This window comes from Nicotiana tabacum, chromosome 12, assembly GCF_000715075.1.
Source record: "Nicotiana tabacum cultivar K326 chromosome 12, ASM71507v2, whole genome shotgun sequence".
Taxonomy (NCBI): domain Eukaryota; kingdom Viridiplantae; phylum Streptophyta; class Magnoliopsida; order Solanales; family Solanaceae; genus Nicotiana; species Nicotiana tabacum.
This window is the reverse complement of record NC_134091.1, coordinates 48,988,121-49,013,120: the sequence shown is the minus strand read 5'-3', so window position 1 is coordinate 49,013,120 and position 25,000 is coordinate 48,988,121. Positions and strand designations below refer to the sequence as shown.

Genomic DNA, 25,000 nt, shown 5'->3' with positions numbered 1-25,000 from the left:
GGACCGTGATGGCGCCTAACATTTCACTTGTTAGGCAATCCAACATTAGAGGATTATTTAAGCCAACTTTAGTCAATTTCAATAACAGAATCAATCAAGCTAAATAGAAGCTAAAACTGAAATGCGGAATAACATAAAGCCCATAATATTTGATACAATTTGGATCTGGACTCACAACTCACGAGCTTCTAAAATTTACTACAAACAGAGTCCGAAAGAAAATACAATTGTTCAGAATGAAAAGAAATAATAAAATAAGGAAACTAGGAAGGGATTCCAAGGTCTGCGGACGCCAGCAGATCTACCTTGAGTCTCCGATAAGCAAGTCCGGACTGCGGAGTCTCACGATCAGCTAGGGCCGGTACCAAAACCTGCACAAGAAGTGCAGAGGGTAGTATGAGTACAACCGACCCCACGTACTCGTATGTGTCGAGCCTAACCTCGACGAAGTAGTGACGAGGCTATGAGAAGACACCCACTTAATAAACCTGCAGATAACATTATATGTACAAGAAAACAACAATTACAGCTAAACATGTATTATTGGGAGAGGGACATGCTAAAGGGGTACAAGATACGAGAGATGCGGCGGAAATGATAACCATAACAGTCAATATGCCTTTAACCAGTAAAAACAATTAAGCATAATGAAGAAAATTGTACGGCATTACCCTTCGTGCTTTTACTCTAAACCTCACAATGAAATAATGATACTGCACGGCATCACCCTTCGTGCTTTTATACTCGCAATATAAATCAATAAATATGTCATGGCATCACCCTTCGTGCATTAACTCTCATAACATGGCACGGCATCACCCTTCGTGCATTAACTCTCATAACATGGCACGGCATCACCCTTCGTGCATTAACACTCATAATGTGGCACAGCATCACCCTTCATGTATTAACAACCACAATATGGCACGGCATCACCCTTCGTGCATTAACACTCTCTCTTACCACATAACAATGAACAAGTAATAACAGGGAGATAGGATCAAAAAGTACAAGCTTTACTTCAATAACGGTTCCACAATACCAATCTCAACTTGGAATCAATACTCAATCATCACAAAAGCCCATAAACACGATAAGAATGATCCATTTAACAAATAGCTAGTCTAAGCATGGATAACATGATCAATGTAAGCAATAATTGCAAGGAACAAGTCCCAACCGCATGCTTTAACCCGACAACAACGCATAAGTACTCGTCACCTCACAAATGCGTTGTACCCAACATCTAAACATGTAGCAAGTAGACAACTAAGTCCTAATCCCTCAAGTTAAGGTTAACCACGACACTTACCTTGCTCCAAAGGTCCACTCAAAGCTCAATCACAGCTTTGCCTTTCAAACAAGCCTCCGAACCAATAGAATCTAGCAAATTACCAACCAAACGATTCAAATTAAGCCTTAGGGACTACCCACGATTACAATGAATTCAATTTAGGTCATTATTAAAAAAGTCAACAAAATTCAACTCGAGCTAAAACCCGATTACCCATTCACCTCCGAGCTCGGTTATGTAATTTATTTTGGAATTCGACCTCAATTTGAGGCCTAAATCCCCATTTTGCAAAAATCTATAATTCTACCCAAACCCCAATTTCCATCATGAAAACACTAGATTTTAGGTTGAAATCTTAGAAAATGTAGTGAAAGATTGAAAGAAAATGGATTAGAATCACTTACCAATGATTTGGGGAAGAAGTATTCTTTGAAAAAGCGCCTCTAGGGGTTTCTTGTTTTGAAAATTTGAAGAATGAACAAAAATCCCGTCTAACTCCCATTTTGATCAGTTGCAGATGTCGCATTTGTGGCCTGGGGTTCGCAAATGCGAAGAAACAGTCGCAAATGTGAAGCCCCTTCCATTCCTGATGTCATCGTATTTGCAATGATTTGTTCACAAATACAAACTTTCACCTTCCGCAAATGCGACCGTTTGATCGCAATTGCGATCATTGTACCCCCTGTCCCACTTTGCAAATGCGAAGTATTGTTCGCAAATGCGAACTCTGGCCTCCCCGCAATTGCGACCTCTTCATCGTAAATGCGAACTCATGCTGACCTAGGTACTCTTCGCAAATGCGAAGAATTTGCTCGCAAATGCGAGCCTGTCAGGATTGGGGAATGTTCGCAAATGCGAACACTGATCTTGCAATTGAGAGATTAGACACCAGTTACCAGAAATTGCAGAACCAACTGAGTTTTCTAAGTCCAAACCACTCTGTAGCCTATCCGAAACTCACCCGAGCCCTCGGGGCTCAAAACCAAATATGCACATAACTCTAAAACATCATACGAACTTGTTCGCGCGATTAAATCGCCAAAATAATACCTAGAACTATGAATCAGACACCAAAATCAAATGAAATTTTCAAGAAACTTTAGAATTGCTATATTAACAACCGGACGTCCGAATCACGTCAAACCAACTCCGTTTCTTCCCAAATTTGACAGACAAGTCATGAATATAGTATTGGACCTATACTGGGTTTTGGAACCAAAATACGGACCCGATATCCAAAAAATCAAATATTGGTCAAACATTTCAAAGTCATTAAGCATTTAACTTTCAAATTCCAACAAAGTACGGTAACTCGGGCTAGGGACTTCCGAATTCGATTCCGGGCATACGCCCAAGTCCCAAATCACGACACAGACCCACCGGGACCGTCAAAATACAAATCCGGGTCCGTTTGCTCAAAATGTTGACCGAAGTCAACTCAAGTGGGTTTTAAGACAAAAATTTCATATTTTCTCAGTTTTTAACATAAAAGCTTTCCGGAAAAATACTCGGACTGCACACGTAAATCGAGGAAGGCTAGAATGAGGTATTTAAGTCTTCATAGCGCAGAATTAGGTTTAAAACATGAGATGACCTATCGGTTCATCATATTCTCTACCTCTAAAACAACTGTTCGTCCTCGAACGGACATAGAAAAATACCTGGGCTGGTGAACAGGTGGGGATATCTACTCCGTATGTCCGACTAGGACTCTCAAGTAGCTGCCTTGACGGGCTGACCTCTCCATGGCACTCGGACTCAAGGATAACTCTTCGACCTCAACTGACGAACCTGTCGGGCTAGAATAGCCACCAGCTCCTCCTCGTAAGTCAAATCCTTGTCCAACTGGACAGAGCTGAAATCCAGTACATGGGACGGATCGCCGTGATATTTCCGGAACATGGACACATGGAACACCGGATGAACTGCTGATAAACCCGGTGGCAACGCAAGCCTGTAAGCCACCTCTCCCACTCTATCAAGAATCTTAAAAGGCCGATATACCTAGGGCTCAACTTGCCCTTCTTTCCAAACCTCATCACACCCTTCATGGGTGATACCCGAAGAAACACTCTCTCTCCGACCATGAATGCAACATCACAAACTCTACGGTTGGCATAACTCTTCTGCCTGGACTGAGCTGTGCGAAGTCAATCCTGAATAATCTTGACCTTATCCAAGGAATCTTGTACTAAATCTGTACCCAACAACCGAGCCTCCCCCAGCTCGAACCATCTAACTGGAGATCGGCATCGCCTACTATATAATGCCTCATAGGGAGCCATCTGAATGCTCGACTGGTAGTTGTTGTTGTAGGTAAACTCTGCAAGCGACAAGTACTGATCCCAAGAACCTCCGAAGTCTATAACACAAGCGCGGAGCATATCCTCCAATATTTGAATAATGCACTCGGACTGTCCGTCCGTCTGAGGATGAAATGTTGTGCTCAACTCAACCTGTGTGCCCAACTCACGGTGTACTGCCCTCCAAAAGTGCGAGGTGAACTGCGTACCTCGATCAGAAATGATAGGCACGGGCACATCATGAAGACGGACGATCTCATAGATGTAAATCTTTACCAACCGCTCTGAAGAATAGGTAACTGCCACAGGAATGAAGTGCGCTGACTTGATCAGCCTGTCCACAATGACCCAAACTGCATCGAACTTCCTCTGAGCCCGTAGGAGTCCAACAACGAAATCCATAGTGATACGTTCCCACTTCCACTCAGGAATCTCCAACTTCTAAAGCAAACCACCAGGTCTCTGATGCTCACACTTTACCTACTGACAATTTAGACACCGAGCTACATACGCAACTATATCCTTCTTCATCCTCCTCCGCTAAAAATGCTGCCGCAAGTCTTGATACATCTTGGCGGCGCCCGGATGAAAAGAATACCGGGAACTGTGAGCCTCCTCAAGAATCAATTCACGAAGTTCATCCACATTAGGCACGCAAACATGACCCTGCATCCTCAAAACCCCATCATCTCCTACCCTAACCTGCTTTGCATCACCGTGCCGTACTGTGTCCCTAAGGACAAGTAAATGAGGGTCATCATACTGCCGCTCCCTGATGCGCTCAAACAAGGAAGACCGAGCGAATGTACAAGCTAGAACACGACTGGGCTCAAAAACATCCAATCGCATGAACTGATTGGACAAGGCCTGAACATCTAATGCAAGCGGTCTCTCACCGACTGGAATGTACGCAAGGCTGCCCATACTCGCTGACTTTCTATTCAAGGCATCGGCCACCACATTGGCCTTCCCGGAATGACACAAGATGGTAATATCATAGTCTTTCAATAGCTCCAACCACCTCCTCTACCTAAAATTGAGTTCCTTTTGTTTGAACACATATTGCAAGCTCCAATGATCCGTGAATACCTCATACGACACGCCGTAAAGATAGTGCCTCCAAATCTTAAGCACATGAACAATGGCTACTAGCTCTAAGTCATGAACAGGGTAATTCTTCTCGTAAACCTTCAACTGTCATGACGCATATGCAATCACCCTGCCATCCTGCATCAATACCGCACCAAGTCCAATAAGAGATGCATCACAATATACCGTATAAGATCCTGAACCTGTGGGCAACACCAACACTGGCGTCGTAGTTAAGGCAGTCTTGAGCTTCTGAAAGCTCGCCTCATACTCGTCTGACCATCTGAATGGGGCACTCTTCTAGGTCAACCTAGTCAATGGGGCTGCTATAGATGAAAACCCCTCCATAAACCGACGGTAATAACCCACTAATCCCAAGAAACTCTGGATCTCCATAGCTAAAGTGGGCCTAAGCCAGTTCTTAACTGCCTCAATCTTCTTAGGATCCACCTGAATGCCCTCTACTGATACAACGTTCCACAAGAAGGCGACTGAGTCCAACAAAAACTAGCATTTTGAAAATTTAGCGTATAACTGGTTGTCTCTCAGAGTCGGAAGTACAATCCGAAGATGTTGCTCATGCTCCTCTCGACTGCAGGAGTAGATCAAGATATTATCAATAAACACAATCACAAAGAAATCTAGATTGGTCTTGAACACCCAGTTCATCAAATCCATAAATGTTGTTGGGGCATTTGTCACCCCAAACGACATCACTAGAAACTCATAATTCCCGTACCGAGTCCGAAAAGCTATCTTAGGGACATCGGATGCCCTAATCCTCAACTGATGGTAGCCAGACCTCAAATCGATCTTCGAAAACACCTTGGCACTCAGAAGCTGGTCAAATAAGTCATCAATCCTCGGCAATGGATACTTGATTTTGATAGTGACTCTGTTCAATTGCCGGTAATTTATGCACAACCTCATCGATCCATTTTTCTTCTTCACAAACAACACGAGCGCACCCCAGGGCGAGACACTAGGTCTAATGAAGCCCTTATCAAGCAAATCTTACAACTGCTCCTTCAACTCTTTCAACTCTGGCGGGGCCATACGGTATGACAGAATAGAAATGGGCTGAGTGCCCGGAGCCAAATCAATACAGAAGTCAATATCCTTGTTGGGTGGCATCCCCGGCAGGTCTACAGGAAACACCTCTAGAAACTCACGAACAACTGGTACTGAATCCATGGAAGGAACCTCTACACTAGAATCGCGGACATAAGCCAAATAAGCTAGACACCCCTTCTCAACCATACGTCGAGCCTTCATGTAAGAGATAACCCTACTGGTAGAATGGCCAGGAGTCCTTCTCCAATCTAATCGAGGCAACCCCGGCAAGGCTAAGGTCACCGTCTTGGCGTGACAATCCAATATAGCATGATAAGGTGACAACCAATCCATACCCAAAATAACATCAAAGTCTACCATATCGAGAAGTAGAAGATCTATACTAGTCTCAAGATTCCCAATGGTGACCACACACGAACGATAAACGCGGTCTACAATGATAACATCTCCCATAGGTGTGGACACATTCACATGAGCACTCAAAGAATCACGAGGTACAACCAAATATGAAGCAAAATAAGATGACACATAGGAGTAAGTAGAACCCAGATCAAATAGAACTGAAGCATCTCTACTGCAAACTGAAACAGTACATATGATAACAGCTTTAGAAGACTCAGCCTCGGGCCTGGCTGGAAAAGCATAGCATTGGGGCTGGGCCCCACCACTCTGGACTACATCTCTAGGACGGCCCCTAGTTGGCTGGTCTCCACCTCTAGCGGCCTGACCACCACCTCTGGCTGCCTGACCCCTACCTCTAGCTGGCTGAGTGGGCGGTGAAACACCCTATACTGGGACCATGGCACGAGAACCCCGATGCTGTGAAGTGCTCGATGCACGAGGGCAAAATCTAGCAATATGCCTCGGATCACCACAAGTATAACAGGACCTCGGCTGTTGTGACTGCTGACCCTGAAACTGACCCTGTCGACCTGAGTAACCACCTAGAAAACTCTGGAGCGGAGGTGCACTAATAGGAGCGGGTGGTACACTGTAGGCTAGCTGATCGGAATCAGGCATATGAGGGCCACGTCCAATTGAAGCACCGTGGGATGCCTGGAGTGCTGAATGAAATGGCCTAGGAGTATGGCCCCCACCAAAAGTACCCTTGCCTCCAGACGAGGGGCCGCTAAACCCACCGGAATGACGAGGCCTCTTGTTAGACCCCTGACCTCCCCCTTGTGTAAGAACTATCTCGACTCGCCTGGCAACATTGGCAGCCATCTGAAAAGAAATCTCACTTCCGGTCTCCTTAGCCATTTGCAAATTGATAGGCTGAGCAAATCCCTCAATAAACCTCCCCACCCTCTCTCTCAGTAGGAAGTAGAAGAATAGCATGACGGGCCAAATCCACAAAACGGGTCTCATAATGAGTAACAATCATACTGCCCTACTGGAGACGCTCGAACTACCAACAATACTCCTCTCTCAATGTGACAGGAAGGAACTTCTCAATAAATATATGAGAGAACTGGTCCCAAGTAAGAGCAGGCGACCCCGCTGGTGTGGTCAATACAAAATCCTTCCACCATCTCTTGGCAAAACTCGTCATCTGAAATACAGCAAAATCGACCCAGATGGTCTCAACTATACCCATGTTCCGCAATACCTCATGGCAGCGGTCAGTATAATCTTGTAGGTCCTCAGAAGGTGCACCACTGAAGTGAACTGGAAAGAGCTTGGTGAACTTGTACAACCTCAATAAGCCCTCAGAAGACATAGCTGGTCCATCACCGTCCTGTGCCGCAACAGCCGGTTGAACTACTCTAACTGGCGGGGCTGCTGGAGTCTGATACTGGGGAGCCATCTGCTCCGAAGCGGGAGTATTGGGAGTTTATGCTCCTTCCCCAGCCTGAGAGACAGTTGGTGCCATGGGAAATGTGCCAGTCTGGGCCACACTCTCCATAAGGCCCACCAAATAGGCCAAAGCATCCTGAAGCATTGGGGTGGCGATGAACCCCTCCGGGACCTGAGCTGGTCCGACAAGAATAGTCTGGGCTAGAACCTCATCGTCAAACTCTACCTGAGGCTCCACTGCTGGTGCTGGTGCTCGAGCTCTGGGCTGAGCTCTGCCCCTGCCTCGGCCTCTGGCACAGCCTCGGCCTCGACCTCTACCCCTCGTAGGAGCTGCCACTGGGGGCTCTGGCTGCTGCTCAGCTGAAGATATTGTACGTGTTCTCGCCATCTACGAGAGAATAAGCGTACAAGAGTTCAATTAGCAATGAGAGAACAAAATCGCACGACGGAGAAGAATAGAAGTGAAATATGTTCCTAAACTTCATAGCCTCTGGAAGATAAGTACAGACGTCTCCGTACCGATCCTCCAAACTCTACTAAGTCTGCTCGTGACTTGTGAGACCTAGGCACCCTAGTGCTATGATGCCAACTTGTCACAACCCGAAATTCCCACCTTCGGGACCGTGATGGCGCCTAATATTTTACTTGCTAGGCAAACCAACGTTATAGGATTCTTTAAGCCAACTTTAGTCAATTTCAATAACAGAATCAATCAAGCTAAATAGAAGCTAAAACTGAAATGCGGAATAACATAAAGCCCATAATATCTGATAAAATTCGGATCTGGAGTCACAACTCACAAGCTTCTAAAATTTACTACAAACAGAGTCTGAAAGAAAATACAATTGTTCTGAATGAAAAGTAACAGTAAAATAAGGAAACTAGGAAGGGACTCCAAGGTCTGCGGACGCCAGCAAATCTACCTTAAGTCTCCGATAAGCAAGTCTAGACTGCCAAGTCTCATGATCAGCTAGGGCCGGTACCAAAATCTGCACAAGAAGTGCAGAGTGTAGTATGAGTACAACCGACCCCATTTACTTGTAAGTGTCAAGCCTAACCTCGACGAAGTAGTAACGAGGCTATGACAAGACACCCACATAATAAACCTATACAGATAACAATATATGTATAATAAAATAACAATAATAGCTAAACATATACTATTGGGAGGGGGGCATGCTAAAAGGGTACAAGATACGAGAGATACGGCGGAAATGATAACCATAACAGTCAATATGCCTTTAACCAGTAAAAACAATCAAGCATAATGAAGAAAATTGCACGGCATCACCCTTCGTGCTTTTACTCTCACTCTCAATATAAAACAATAAATATGACACGGCATCACCCTTCATGCATTAACTCTCATAACATGGCACGGCATCACCCTCCATGCATTAACACTCATAATGTGGCACGGCATCACCCTTCATGCATTAACAATCACAATATGGCACGGCATCACCCTTCGTGCATTAACACTCTCTCTTACCACATAATAATAAACAAGTAATAATAGGGAGATAGGATCAAAAAGTACAAGCTTTACTTCAATAACGGTTCCACAATACCAATCTCAACTTGGAATCAATACTCAATCATCACAAAAGCCCATAAACACGATAAGAACGAGCCATTTAACAAATAGTTGTACCCATGGATACAACTATTAAGGAAGCAATAATTGTAAGGAACAAGTCCCACCCGCATGCTTTAACCCGATAAAAACGCATAAGTACTCGTCACCTCACATATACGTTGTACCCAACATCTAAACATGTAGCAAATAGACAACTAAGTCCTAATCCCTCACGTCAAGGTTAACCACGATACTTACCTCTCTACAAAGGTCCACTCAAAGCTCAATCACGGCTTTGCCTTTAAACAAGCCTCCGAACCAATAGAATCTAGCAAATTACGAACCAAACGATTCAAATTAAGCCTTAGGAACTACCCACGATGGCAAAGAATTCAATTTAGGTCATTATTTAAAAAGTCAACAAAATTTAACTCCCGGGCCCGCTTGGTCCAAGCCCAAAATTCGGGCCAAAACCCGATTATCCATTCACCCCCGAGCCCGATTATGTAATTTATTTTGAAATCTGACCTCAATTTGAGGCCTAATTCTCCATTTTGCAAAAATTCCTAATTCTACCCAAATCCCCAATTTCCACCACGAAAATACTAGATTTTAGGTTGAAATCTTAAAAAATATAGTGAAAGATTGAAAGAAAGTGGATTAGAATCACTTGCCAATGATTTGGGGAAGAAGAGTTCTTTGAAAAATCACCTTTAGGGTTTTCTTGTTTTGAAAATTTGAAGAATGAACAAAAATCCCGTCTAACTCCCAATTTGATCAGTTGCAGATGTTGCATTTGCGACCTGGGGTTTGCAAATGCGAACCCCGCAAATGCAAAGAAACAGTCACAAATGCGAAGCCCCTTCCATTATGATTTGTTCACAAATACGAACTTTCACCTTCCGCAAATGCGACCATTTGATCGCAATTGCGATCATTGTACCCCCTGTCCCACTTCGCAAATGCGAACTCTGGCCTCCCCGCAATTGCGACCTCTTGATCGCAAATGCGAACTCATGCTGACCCAGGTACTCTTCGCAAATGCGAGCCTGTCAGGATTGGGGAATATTCGCAAATGCGAACACTGATCTTGCAATTGCGATATCAGACACCAGTTATCAGAAATTGCAGAACTAGCTGAGTTTTCTAAGTCCAAACCACTATGTAGCCTATCCAAAACTCACCCGAGCCCTCGGGGCTCTAAACCAAATATGCACATAACTCTAAAAATATCATACGAACTTGTTCGCGCGATCAAATCGCCAAAATAACACCTAGAACTATGAATCTGACACCAAAATCAAATAAGATTTTCAAGAAACTTTAGAATTGCTATATTAACAATCGGACGTCCGAATCATGTCAAACCAACTCCGTTTCTCCCCAAATTTGACAGACAAGTCATAAATATATTATTGGACCTATACCGGATTTCGAAACCAAAATACAAATCCGACATACAAAAAGTCAAATATTGGTCAAACATTTCAAAGTCATTAAGCATTCAACTTTCAAATTCCAACAAAGTACGATAACTCAGGTTAGGGACTTCCGAATTCGATTACGGGCATACGCCCAAGTCCCAAATCACGACACGGATCCACCGGGATCATCAAAACATGAATCCGGGTTCGTTTGCTCAAAACGTTGACCGAAGTCAACTCAAGTAGATTTTAAGGCAAAATTTTTATATTTTCTCAGTTTTTAACATAAAAGCTTTCCGAAAAAATACCCGGACTGCGCACGCAAATCGAAAAAGGAGGTATTTAATGCTTCATAGCGCAGAATTAGGTTCTAAAACATAAGATGACCTATCGGGTCATCACAGTCTATCACTAAGGCAAATAAAAAAGGTCGGAGTGCCGACCCCTGATGCAACCCCATCATAACCGGAAATGGTCCGAGTATGGAGGCAATTGGGAAACGTAATTTTATGAAACAAAAAGGAGGCAAAGCAAACAATATAATATAGAAACAGTATTTATTGGATATAATTCTTCTTTTTCTGTTAGTCCTAATAAACCTCTTGGGTGTGAGTAGGTCTTCCGAAAGAAAATGAGAGTTTTGATTGTACTTGCATATATACATGCTTTATTCATCACATGAATATGAAAACTGTATTTTTAAATGGATGCTTAAATGAAGAGACTTACAAGGAACTATTTGAAGGCCTCATTGTTTCTGAAAAGAGAATAAGTGTGAAGGCTAGCAAAGTCTTTAATTATATGATCTAAAATAGGGTTCGAAAATTTGAGAAATCAAGTTTACTACTCTTGAATTGTCAGGGTGATTAGTTGAAAAAACCCTGCTAGCAGATATTTTATAGCCAACTCCTTCTACTACCTTGCGCATTGTGATCAGTGACTGAGCTACATGTATGCAAGGGGTGTCAATTAACACCCTTCTATCGGTGATTATAATTGTCAAGCGGCGATTATAGTAGAAAAAAAGGTAAACCATTAAAACCTTGTGGAAAATAGATTTTGGATACATTTAGGGGAATGGGATTGAAACCAAATTGAGTAAAATTTTGTTTTGACAATCGAGCAATTCCCCAGACGCGCACAGGATTTGAAATTTGGTCGACACCTCTACTATATTTTGATAGTACGTTTTTACTCGCGAAAAGGTCCAAAACTCATTGAGTATATTGGTATGATATACTATTCTTATGCTCGTTAAATCTTCATGTTATTTTTACTTTTTTTATTTCTTTGTGTGTGATTATATGCTAGTTAACCACTATTATTTCGCAACAATATAATAACAATGTTTAAGTGTTGACTGAAATATCTTTTCCTTGAGAAAATATTGTTCTCAATGATGCAAAGTTGGTTATGGGTATTAATTAGTCCAGAAAACCATTTAGTACATGGTAGAATTAACTATTCAATATAAAAGGTGAGATAACTAATACCATGGAATATCTCAACCCATAAACTAGCTATCTATCTCATCCACCAACCAAACTACCCTCATAGTTATGTCGAATTGAACACTACCAACGGGCATTTGTTTCGTGGAGAATAACAGACACACAAAGGGGGAGAAAATGTATAAATGTTATAGTGCCCTTCAAATAATTTTTGTCTGAATCCATGACCATATCATTTAAGAATATTAGGTCTATTATTTTCGAAAACAAGTACTATACATGACATGTCAGTTTGGAACGTTTAAATTAGAGGTCTTAGCATCTGTTGGACGAACCAAAGCAACAACTTGGACGAAGTAAACTTTAAATGGTTAATCAACACTCGGTGGTTATTAGTTACGACTTATAAGGAGCATTAGAAATACACATATATAACATATCATTCTAGAAGAATCAGAAAAAATAACTTGGGAATGTGTCAATTTTAGATAGTTTTTGCCCTAGATATTGATTTGGTTATAGAAGGTTCGATACATTATCGTTTTTGTCAAATTAAAGCAAGTTCTTTTTTCCTTCATTTCCAGTGTAAAATTTATTAAAGAATACCTTAGTTTCTCGTTGTGTAAGGTCTTTCAAAGAGGTCCATATTTATAATTAATATCATAGACCACTCCAACCATTGGATAAAAAAATTTGATTGGATGTGCTCAAATTCTTTAACAAATTAAATCATTTTACGTTTCCACTAGGAGCCAAATACCATATGTGGTTCTAGAAACCATTAATTTAACACCTTTAATTCTTACTAAGTAAGAGACAATGAGAGTACGTAAAGATTATCAATTTTTGGTTCATAATGAGAGATACAAATCCAATACGGAGGGTGATGGATCAAGTTACTATAAATTAATAACAAAGATAATGAATATAAACCAAACCATGGAAAATTCAAAGAATAAACAAAGTTGTGCTACAAAAGAAAGTAGTCAAATAAGTATTAATTATTAATTGCTTTGAGTACATTTACAATAATGTGTTACCATCCAGCGGAAATCACAAGCATGCACCTTAAAAAAATATTAAAAAAATAAAAAAAAATGTTAGGATAGATCTTCCAAAGAGCAAGGTTTTTTTTCGAATAAATCAATTCATTTGGGACCCTGAGATCCACTCTTTTTCTCAAAGATCAGCTCCTGACATTGTGTTTTCACATCGAAAATTATTTAAAGATGAAGAGATGTCAAAGGGGCTTCTTACTTCCCAAACAGATCCTCGTACATCTATATATAAACGCTGGTTTATCAAGAATACGCAAGAAAATCACTTTGAATTGTTGATTAATCGTAGAGATGGCTTAGAACCAACTAACTTACTTTTATTTAACTTGGACACAGAGTTTTTTTTTCCTCTTCTTTTCTTCAAATTAATCACATAGGTTTACCGTCGGAACCTTAGGTGAGAGTTTATTACTCAGAAGAATAAGAGTTAACCATATAGTTCTAGACTTGATATTAAGACCGGAGTAAGGGAATAAAAAATGTACGCACATTTAGTGTTTATATCAAATTATATTATTGGACTGTCAATAACATTGTTTTTTTATTCAAACTGAATGGATCTTTAGAAGAAAAACTCAAGAAAGAAAAGCTCCATTGCAGAATAACTACTCACTTTCTTTTATTTTCTTTTTTTTACTTGGTGATTATCACACAAAATAGTGGAATTTAAATCCTTTCCATAGCGATTCTGAATTACAAAGTGGATCAAGTGTTAAAGCAAAAGCAGAATCCCCGGGGCCCCCAACTCGGCCCCTCACGCCAGAACTTACAAAAGAAAACAAAAATGAGCAGACTCGTATTTTTTAAAGTTCAATTGTTTTATCCGAATGGACTCAAGTATGGTGTACATGGATCGGGTTGGTTTGGTTTTTATCAAAATCAAACCAAACCAACTATATCGGTTTGGATTGATTCGGTTTTGTCGGATTTTTCGGGTTTTCGAATTTCTTTGTTACTTAAATATTATTTTAATTTTACTTTGTTAAATATTTGATAACTAAATATATATTTAGTAAAAATATAAAAAAATTGACAAATATTATCGATTAAAATATTCTTATTGGAGAATTCTATTAGTAGCACATAATAGTTATTTTTTTAGTCGTCTGACAATAATTTTTTGTTGATGTACACTTTCAGGTTAAACGATTTTAGTAATTAAATATAAAAATCAATATGATATCTAAATATTAATAATCACTTCACATTCGAAAAAGATATAAGAATTTAATAGATCTTAACATATGATATGAATACGGAAGAACAAAGAAATAGACACATTTTAGTAACACTTGATAAGAAAGTGATCATACAACCCATTATTTAAGGTCAATAAATATGGATCACTTCATATTATATTAAAATTTATATCCCGCAAGAAAATCTCAAATATTTTTAAATATTTTTTTCAAGAAAATTCTATATAAAAATTATATATTTATATTTGGGTTTTTTTACTCAATACCAAACCAATTCAAACCAAACTAAATCGGGTTTTTTAATCGATTTGGTTTGACTTTTCGGTTTGGTGTGATTTTTCGATTCGATTTGTATACCCTAGACTCAAGTATTCAACTAACTTGCAGAATTAATAAGGCTCAAGAAACCAGAAGGTTGTTTTCCTCCTTTCTTCCACTCTTTAATGTATGGGCGGATTACGATTTAAATTTGATGGGTTCAATTTTATGTTCTTGATTCATTACACTAATTCCTGAAATTATGAATTAAGTGTCTAATATTAATTTGAATTTTTAATACTTTTTACATACATATTCATACGGACTTGAATTATAATTCTAGTTAGAGTCTTTTTATTTTTGCTTTATAACAACAGATTTAGTTGAGGGTAAGGGTGCATTCACCCTATCATTAGCGGGCTCCACTTGTAGAAATATTTTGGGTTGTTATTACTGCTTTATAACAACAGAAAGAAAATGAGATGAAAAAGACAAAATTCAGTAGTCAAAGAACTTCCCCTTAACACCGGAAGAGGCAAGGAAAAAAAGCTTTATAAATCTTTGGGGCTTTTTTGTTTGTCGTCTTGTTCTAAATCTTTGGTTACAGTGTGTCTTTCAGACAACTAAAAGAACTTTACCATTCATTTCAGCACGAAATTGAGAGGAAAAAAGAAAAAAAAAATAAGAATGAAATCTCATTACTCGCATCCAAGAAATACTACCTTTAATTATCATGGCGAATTCAGAGTTCAAAATTTATGAGTTTCTATAACGAGCTCAAGCCAATATATACATAATTCTACTCACAATTATTCAGGGCAGCTCAACAATATTTGTGGCCTAAAGTCAAAATCTATAGAGGCTTTGAACCTAAACAAAAGTTTTTAATATATATTTTTTTAAGCCTATTTTTCTAACTTTTTTATATGCAAAGTTATTAATAATTTTTTTATATCGATTTTTTAAATAATTCTTTATCAATTGATAATATAGCCAAAAGTTTATCAAGAGCTCCTCCAGATTTTATAAATTTTCATCTCTTCTCTTTTTTTTATTTTTTTGAGTTTTGATGAACATATTCATATTTTCTAGTTGACATACTTAAATTATAATAAATATTTAAAAAGAATATACTTATAAAGTAAAATTAAAATATAAGATAAACAGATACTAGAAAGTTAAAATGATAATCCTTGATTCAAGAAGTTTGAAGATTTAATATCGAAATATTTATTTGCTACTTCAAAATACTTTTCGCAAGCTTGAAATGTGATAAAGAGCAGAAAATAATGTACAACTTATTCTTGGTTGAAATAATTTTTTTCATTTCCGACAAAAGAAGTGATGCTCAATATATTATATCAATAGTAATCTTAAAGAAAGTATAATGTTTCATAATTTTCAAATAAAAAAGGGTAAAAAAAAAAAAGAGTAATGATTTATTTTATTTTTTAAGTTAAATGGTCACTGTACAAAGATAAAAATTTGGCTCTTTTATATGATAAGTGTATTTTTCTTCAGAATATTACTCAAATTTTTCTCAAAAAATAATAATTATATATATAAGAGCCTATTATTAATTGGTAGAAAATGAGGCCCCCCAACTGCCTTAGTCGCTTCACGTTCCAGCCGGCCTTGAATTACTATATACAAGATTTCAACAAAAATTACCGTTTTACGTGAACTAATATATTACCAGCTAGATGCACCTCTGTTAACAATCCAAACTCATTAAATATTTGCTTGCCAGTTGATAGAGTAATATAAATGCATTCTACACCCACTTGGCCACTGGATAATACTCTTCTTCTCTTCTACTTCCCTATATTGTCATCAGTCATCATCATATCATCACCAAAATTGACTATTTCCCACCAGCTTCTTCTCTTTATTTGGACATGTTCAAACTTGTCTTACATGACTACGTACTAAACCGCCGGATCGGAGAGAACCAAATTATTTAAACCCTAAAACTCCTAAGTAGTTGTAGAAAAAGAAAACACAACTAACCAATCATGTGCAAGTATTTGTACTCCCTCCGTTTGTGTGAACAAATTTGACTGGGCACGGAGTTTAAGAAAAAAAATAAGACTTTTGAACTTGTGGTGTAAAATAAGTCACATATATTTTGTGTGGCTATAAATTATTGCATAAATAAATGATTTTTAAATAAGAAAAATGATCTTTCTTTTTGACATAGACTAAAAGGAAAATAAGTTCATATAAATTGAAAAGGATATAAGAAATAAACTACGTACAACTATTTGTTTACTTTTCTCTTGTATTATTATCAACTTTAATACTCCATTGACTTGATCCCTTTAAATATTCCTGTCGCGCCTTCTTATATTATCTCAAATTTGTGTTTTGGCAGAAAATATAGTAATGCTTTTTTCCTCCTTTTCACCATCTCCTTCTTTCCTACTACGTCCGATCAATACTCACACTAATTTAATGTTTCCGATGGACGACCAACCGGAATATCCCGCCGGAAAGTCACCGAGAAGAGAGCTCCAAGGACCCCGGCCAACGCCACTTAAAGTACGTAAAGATTCACACAAGATCAGAAAACCACCGGTAGTGCCACATCAGCAATATCACCAGCCGCCACAAGCTCCGCCACGGCCACCAGTTATAATATATACCGTGTCCCCCAAGGTTATCCATGCAAACCCTAGCGAGTTCATGACGTTAGTCCAAAGACTCACCGGGCCAGATCATTCGTCCACGTGTTCCACCTCAGTAACTGGCACGACCTCTACCTCGACCGCTGCCGCTGCCGCTGCCTCTGCCTCGTATTCTTATTTTCCTTTTCAAGAAAATGTGAACACTGGCGCCATATCTCCGGCAGCTAGATTTGCATCCATAGAGAACACAAGGACACCACAAGGGAAAAGACCACAAATTTGTGATATGGCAAATATGGTTCATGAAGGTATAGAAATAGGGTCAGAAATTGAACGAAGTGGATTTTTTCCTGGTATTTTATCGCCAAATCCGTCTTCACTTCCACCTATACCACCAAATTTCTTCTCACCACCATCTCAAGATCCAAATCCTCTAGGATTTTTCTATGATTTAAGCCCCGTGTTACATAGTAACAAGAATTATTTTGAACCAAGTTTCTTGCCTAGCCCTTCGAATAATAATTTCATGATTTCTCCAAGAATATTCTTATCTCCAGGTACTCCATCTTTAGATCTTTTCAATAATCTCTTTGACGTTTAATTACCATGTAAAGATAAAACATAGAAGAGAGAAACGCTTGTTTTTTAGCTTCAAATTCTTCAATGGAGAGGATGAAAAAGAAGGGACAGAAATGGAACTTCCGATGTTTTGTAAAGGTGGTCAAACAGCAGCTGGGACGGCAAAAAAGAAAAAAAGAAAAACAAAACAGCAGCAAAGGGGGTTTCTCATAGGTGAAGAGGTTCTTTATTTCTTTACTTTTTTGCCCCTTTGTATTGAAAATTATGGGACATTTTATCAGCATTTTGGCTCAAAGATTTTTTAAAAAAATTAATTTTGGCTCAAAGATAGGTTTTGATTTTGTATCTGTGATTTGATATCATCGTATTTTTGTTACACAATTTGGCTTGTAATTTCCAGCATAACATCACTAATTTATTGAATTATGTATTTTTGGGTGCTCTCTTCATTTTGAAAATAAAATTGGAACAATAGTATATATCGGTTCTTTTCGGACATTTATGCTATGTTAGCACTTCTGCAGAAAAACAAAGTTCTCTTTTTCTTTTTTCTCTTCAAGTGGCAGCTCAGCTATAAATGAAGTTCAATATACTTGTCGATTCATCTGCTTCACACTTTCATGGGACCCTTGAATTATAAGTTTATCTTTGTATAATACTACACAAATATTGTTCGATAATGACTTGATAGGACTTTTAGTAATTAGTAGATATCTCATTAAATGACTCAAGCTATTGTTACATCTTTCACTTCAAGGGTTTCAACTTTCAATGCTTCAAAATCTATAAACTGTTAGTCTTTTTCTTTTTTATCTTGATGAAATTAATTTTATGTTGTACTGAATTGCTACTTTTTGGCGTGTACCCGTGCACATATGCTCGACATTGTAAACAGGTCTCAAAAGTTCAATTTTGCAAAGCAAAACAGTTCAAAATTAAGCTGGTTTTAACAGCAAAGCAAATTAGAAAACAACATTCATCCTAAGATTAGTCAAATACAACTCCCTTTCTCATATAGATGCAGACATACATACATTGGTACACTCCTTCATATTATTTATTTCTCATATAATTTGGCTAAAGCATAAAATAGAAAGACCATCGCAGCATAAGTAATATCCCGTCTTTAGCTTGGGAAACTTGATGCAAGTCAAGACAGAAATGCTTATGCATCGGTTCTTTCTGCAGAATGGCTTGAATCTCCCACTTGCATCTCTGTTCAAGTTCATATAAAATTCAGTTCTAATATGCACAATTGAGCATTCCAGTATTCTTAATTAAAGAGATGAGCATTTGACAAATAAATAGATGCATTAGTTAGCACTACAAGATAGTCCACTTACTGAAGGGCATGAGTATTTGTGTGGGATTCGAACTACTAACTATTGATTTCACAACAACAATCTGAAATAATATTAGCAAAAGGTGTCAAATAAGTATGAAATTTTGAAATACATAAACTTAAGAGCCTGATAAGACAAAATTCTCATGCTTACTTGCAAGGTGTTTGGTAAGATCAAATTAAGCACTAAAAAAACCCTACTAAAAGTAGAATCCAATGCCACTAACAAAAGTGTCAAAACCCAAACCATTACAGTTTACAAGCAACATATTACTCACTTCTGCAATTATCCAAGTTGAGAAGAATAGTTAAAGCTGGATTTGGTATCAAAATATTATCCAATTATTAACCAAATGCTTTAAAACTGAAGAATAATTGCTCCATCTTTGGTTTCTCTTGCTTCCATGTAAACCTATGATACATAAAGCCTTGGAAGACAGTTCAGCAATTTAAATAAAATCTGGAAAAAACACAAATAAAATAGAAGCAAAAAAGCACAATCTGTGCAACTAAAGGAATAACCAGTCCTGCAAAAGCGACAATGATAAATTTTTCAGTAGTTCATCTGAGTCCCCGTACATCTCAGAACTTGTGCAACAAAATCCAACTTAGACATTACTTGCTTTCCCTAAATTGGAAAAAGGGGGAAAAGTGAAAGAGTTGGTCATCGGATGAGGTTACAACATGATTTTAGGTGTGAAAATGAACAGTACTTTAAAATACTTACTGCAGGAATATCGATGGTTGTTAGCGCCATCTCCTAAGGCGTAGAGAAAATTTTCCTAATAGAGATCTCGTCAAACACTTTTATGATCAACAGCGATAACCCCTAATATTACAAACCGATAGAAAGAGAAATGGATTGTATCTTAAATAATATGATGGGCTATTATACTTCATTGGTGGTGCGGAAGATCTACAAACATGAGGTTACCAACTATATTCAATTTTCAGTTTCTCAACACAAGTTTATGTAGAGTTGATTGTTCTTTTCCTATGATTATATTCTCATAAATTATCTTAAAATCCTCCACTTCAGAGTATCATCTATCTGCGATGCGTCATCATTCCTCATGTTCTTTTAATATAATTGAAATTAACCTGCTTTTTTCTAATTTTCACTTATTAAGGCTCTAGAGAAATTAAACCCTTCGTTTCTAAAGTACCATATGAGCTGGCAAGTAGTACTATATTTTCACCGACTGACCAAAGCAATAATTCCTAAACAGACTGAAGGCACCTAACAAATAACAAACTCAACTTACTCCAGATTATTACTTCTGTAATGTACCAGTATTTTTTTTTTTTTGAAATGGTGAGTAAGTTATATATTAAATAGAGGAATATCTTAGCAGTAATGTACCAATATCTTCTAAAGAATCAAAGTAGAGCGAAAAGGATCTGAGTAGAGAGCTATAAAATTTGATAAAAGGCCATATGTCCATGAGAGAGGATGAACTTCTAAAACTGTTTTAGGTTACTGTATCTCAAATGTTCAAGAAAAGTTGATCAATAAAAAATATGTCGGGTTCTCTTCCTTTGGAAGGGAAAGGATGGTAAAAAATATTTGGTACTGCTTGTGCTTAGAAATTAAAAAACTTGTAACACGACATCTCTAAATCCTATGATCCCACTCTATCCTCCTCACTCACCCCATTCAATCAAAACTACCAACTCAACTATGGAAACTCCTGAAAGACCAAAAGGAGAATTCTAAAACAGATATAGCATATAATTTCATTGCTCATACTTGAAATTTAATGGCTGTAAGCCAAAGAAACTACTGCTACTTATAGGATTGACTATGCGTATTTACATCCTGTCAAATTTCAGATGTAAAGCACCTGACCATCTTTCATTGTCGTCAAACCAAATGGCCTTTCATTATGCTTTTTTATATACATCCTTGAAAATATGAGTAACCAGGGACTTGTATGTTTGATATAATAAAATACTTGCACTATTCTTTTTGGACTCACTATCTGCATTTTCTTCCACCATGTCACATCAACAACGACAGTATAACACTCATAGTTGCTTACCTTGTTCGCCAGAGCTTTAATTATTATGCACTCTTCACTCCAATAAAAACCAAATTTCAGCAGATGAAACATAGGATCCAGCTAGCAAAGAAGTATTATAGTTGTGAAAGAGTTAAAGGATGGTTCTAGAAGCATGGAACTCGAAAAGTACTAAAGAGAATTTGCCACATCTCCAAGAAAAATTATGTCATTATTTAGATTCCCTTATCCTTAAAAAACAGTAGAAAACAGGATCATATGAGAAGAACTTTAATGACAAGGAAGTTAGAACTACACAACATACAATATAGAGAGAGATGGTATCTTATATATACATAGAATTGATTTAGTAAAAACTAATAGATGAGGTTTACAGATTAATACTTTAACACTTGGTGTATCTGCTTTGTATTTGCTTAAATGTTCTTGCTTTTATCCTTTTTTCTCTTCTTTCTATTCTTATGTTTCTGCTGTCTTACGGCTACTTAATCTTTTCTATGCTCTCACCTTCAACTTCAAAGAAAGAACATGTAAATACCTACAATCCCTATAAGAATGGAAAGCTATTAATCAATGGCCTACACAACCTTGTACCAGTTCCTTCAGCTAAAGAATCTGGTGCAAGAATGGAAGCCTTCTATTGGAAGAATCAATGTTATTCTCGATGTGCATGACTTACAGTTCTAGCTTCAATTGACTATTAGTATTCTGTAAAGCTTCTTCTGAAGGCATCAGCCGACGAAGTAGAAAGATGAGGACCATGGATTGTTATCTGTAACAAATAAAACAAATACATCAACAAATGAAACAACATAGAACAATCAGATGTGACATCATACACCAATCAAATGTGACATTCATATACGAAACTAAACCATGTAAGCTGCACATGGAAAGTAAATATTCATGAAATACCATTGTCCCGAAAAAACATCTAGAATTAGAAAAAAACAAGCAGAAAGATACCAAACAACGTTATAATCCAAGCACGTTTTGTAGTTCATAGTATGTCACTTTTCTAAACAGAGAATGAACTTCTTTAGCATCGGAGCATCTAAGTTTCAAACTGGAATGAACATCAACTATGTACCTGTAAAAGATTGAGATTTGAAACCTACAAAAAGTACAATATTTAAAACTCAGTACATAACCTTTTGACAATACAGATGATAATAGAAATGAATGAAAAGCATCATGCAGCCAAAGGTGAACTTCAGTAGACATAAGTGGGTGTGTTAGTGGTACCCTAATCAACTACTTAATATCAGTCACCACTCGCCATGATCTTAAAACTTGATCAAGTGGAAAACTTGAATGGTGAAGAAAGGCTAAGGGGCTAAAATAGACACAAAGTTAACCTAAAAGAGAGACCAAGATCATGCTCACCTAGAAAGGTTCAAGGCTGCCGAAACCACTGGAAATAAAAATTAAAATTATGACATGCATAAACAATTAGAAGCCCCAAAAAGTGCATCAAATAAAAACATGAATTAAACAAACATGCAAGAAAATTAAAATTTACATGAGAAAATAAAAGCTCAATTAGACCAGATGGAGAAACAGAGCCTCTAGCATATCATCATAAATTGTTCCCAAGGTTTTTTATGTTTCCCATAAATGTCTTTGGTTGCAACATTCTGTCCATATTGCACCTAAATGGGTTTTTTTTCTGGGTATTATCAAAGATCTTATGCGGGTAAAAATAGCAGATAGCGAGGAAGAATCACCATAGTTCACAGATACAATGATGTGAATAAATTACCCAGTATACAAGATACAATGATGTGAATAAATTACCCAGTAGATTTACCAGATAGATAAAGAGTAACAAGAGCTCATCTGAAAAGGTAATACGGAAAAAATAAGAGCGGTATCCAAGGATAGAAGCCATGGTGATTTGAAGAGAAATCAGAAAAGCAAATAACAGAGACTGAATTGAAGGAAAAGAACGGTTAGGAAGAGATTGTTGAGCGAAAGAGAAGGAAAAGCTAGTTTCGCCGTCAAAACAACCAATGAACTGTTAGGGAACACCAAGAATTTAGTCAGCCACAATTTGGGTAAATTCCAAAACTACCCTTCGTCGTACCCTCAAGTTTCACTTATTATATAGTACTGCCTTCGTTTTCAACGTATCTCTTTGTTTGTCCGTTCAAAAAAGAATGATCATTTTTTAAATTTAAAAAATAATTTTACTTAAATTTATAATTCTATTATTAATGAGAAATTTTTATAATTATACAAATACTTTGGGTCTCTTTTTGAATTGTTTAAGACCATAAATTTTAAAAAATTTTATTTTTTCTTAAACTTCATGCACAATCAAACATATTCATATAAATTGAAACGAAGGGAATAGTTATTAAAAAAAAAAACATTATTGTACTATCTTGTTTTTGTTTAGTTGAAATGCATCTGAATTGGTAGAATTACTTTTTATCATATGCAAGTAAGACGCTCACCGACTATGCAGAACTCTAAAGTGGTATTGTTTTACAAGCTAATTTGCTAGAGTCCTTACTCAAATAGACACTCAACAATTTAAAATTATCTAGAATAATATTTTATTATTTGTTTGTAATAAAAAAATTATTTAATTATTTGTGTAGCACTCATAAGGTCAATAACTAATTTTTTCAAACTTTTGATGGCCAAATATCTATTTTACTCTCAAAATTATTAATTTTTTTATTTAATACCTTTTTAATATTATTAGTTTTTTCTTTTAACTCTATATAATGGACTTACCTATAAACCAAATAATTTTACTTTTAAAACTAAAAAAGAGATAATAAATTTTAGATATAAATAATATTGGAACAAAATAATTGCTGAGTAATCGCGACTACAAAATTAAAAATACTAATTATAGTTTGCAATCTCAAATTGCAAATGTTTTTGGAATTAATGTAGTATCGTTTTAACTTTGGACTAGGTAAATTATAATTTGGCTGCTAATTTTATATCGAATTTAGCCCAATTTTTCAAATGCTACTTCAAAACCCTTCGCCCCTCTATTTAAACTATCATCTAACTTGTAATGACCCAACCGGTCATTTTGACTTTTAGAATCCCGTTCCCTTAAATAAAACTCCTCGTATGTGCTTTTTATAAATTTATGACTTGCGGGGATGGTTGGTTTGGGATTTGAAAGTGTTCGGCTTGAAATCAGAACACTTGGTTCCTTAAGTTGGCCTTAAAATGATAAGTTTGACTTCGGTCAACATTTTAAAAAAATGATCCCGGAATAGAATTTTGATAATTCCAACAGCTACGTATGGTGATTTTGGACTTAGGAGCGTGTTCGGAATTTTATTTGGAAGTCCGTAGTTAAATTAGGCTTGAAATGGCTAAAATAGGAATTTAAGTTTGGAAGTTTGACCGGGAAGTTTACTTTTTGATATCGTAGTCAGAATCTAGTTTCGTAAATTTTTATAGCTCCGTTATATCATTAATGACTTGCGTGCAAAATTTGAGGTCAATCGGACTTGATTTGATAGGTTCCGGCATCGTTTGTAGAAATAAAAATTTTCAAAGTTCATTAGGCTTGAATCTATGTGTGATTCGTGTTTTAGTATTTTTTGATATGATTTGAAGGCTCGACTAAGTTCGTAATATGTTTTGAGACGTGTTGGTATAAGTGGTTAAGGTCCCGAGGGCCCGGGGTAGATTCCGGGTGGTTAACGGATTGAATTTTGAATTTGAAGAAGAGTTGAGGCAGTTGATATCTAGTGTGATCGCACCTGCGGAAAAGGGCCGTGGGTGCGAAGCCACAGGTGCGAAAAATCCATCGCAGGCGTGGACACCGCAGGCGCGAAGAATTTTGCCGCGGGTGCGAAGCCGCAGGTGCGAAAAATCTATCGCAAGCGCGGACACCACATGCTCGAAGGATTTTGCCGTGGGCGCGA

General features: G+C 37.5%; 1 protein-coding gene and 1 long non-coding RNA gene across 6 annotated transcripts; one reads left to right on the top strand and one right to left on the bottom strand.

Annotated features, from left to right (window-relative positions):
• Window positions 1-16,872: 16,872 nt before the first annotated feature.
• LOC107790128 (protein MKS1) lies at window positions 16,873-18,228 on the top strand. Its single transcript, XM_016612034.2, has one exon. The coding sequence runs from the start codon at window positions 16,912-16,914 to the stop codon at window positions 17,752-17,754; it is 843 nt and encodes a 280-aa protein (XP_016467520.1). The 5' UTR covers window positions 16,873-16,911; the 3' UTR covers window positions 17,755-18,228.
• Window positions 18,229-18,660: 432 nt separating this feature from the next.
• On the bottom strand, window positions 18,661-23,144 carry LOC107790129 (uncharacterized). 5 transcript variants are annotated; one of them, XR_012697282.1, is made up of 5 exons: window positions 22,482-23,144; window positions 22,186-22,209; window positions 19,353-21,867; window positions 19,076-19,136; window positions 18,661-18,947 (listed from the first exon to the last, which is right to left on the bottom strand). It is a non-coding gene; the product is annotated as an uncharacterized LOC107790129 (long non-coding RNA). The 5 variants fall into 5 exon arrangements; XR_012697280.1 differs by having other exon boundaries at window positions 19,076-21,867; window positions 22,482-22,509; window positions 22,618-23,144; XR_001648967.2 differs by having other exon boundaries at window positions 19,076-21,867.
• Window positions 23,145-25,000: the final 1,856 nt, after the last annotated feature.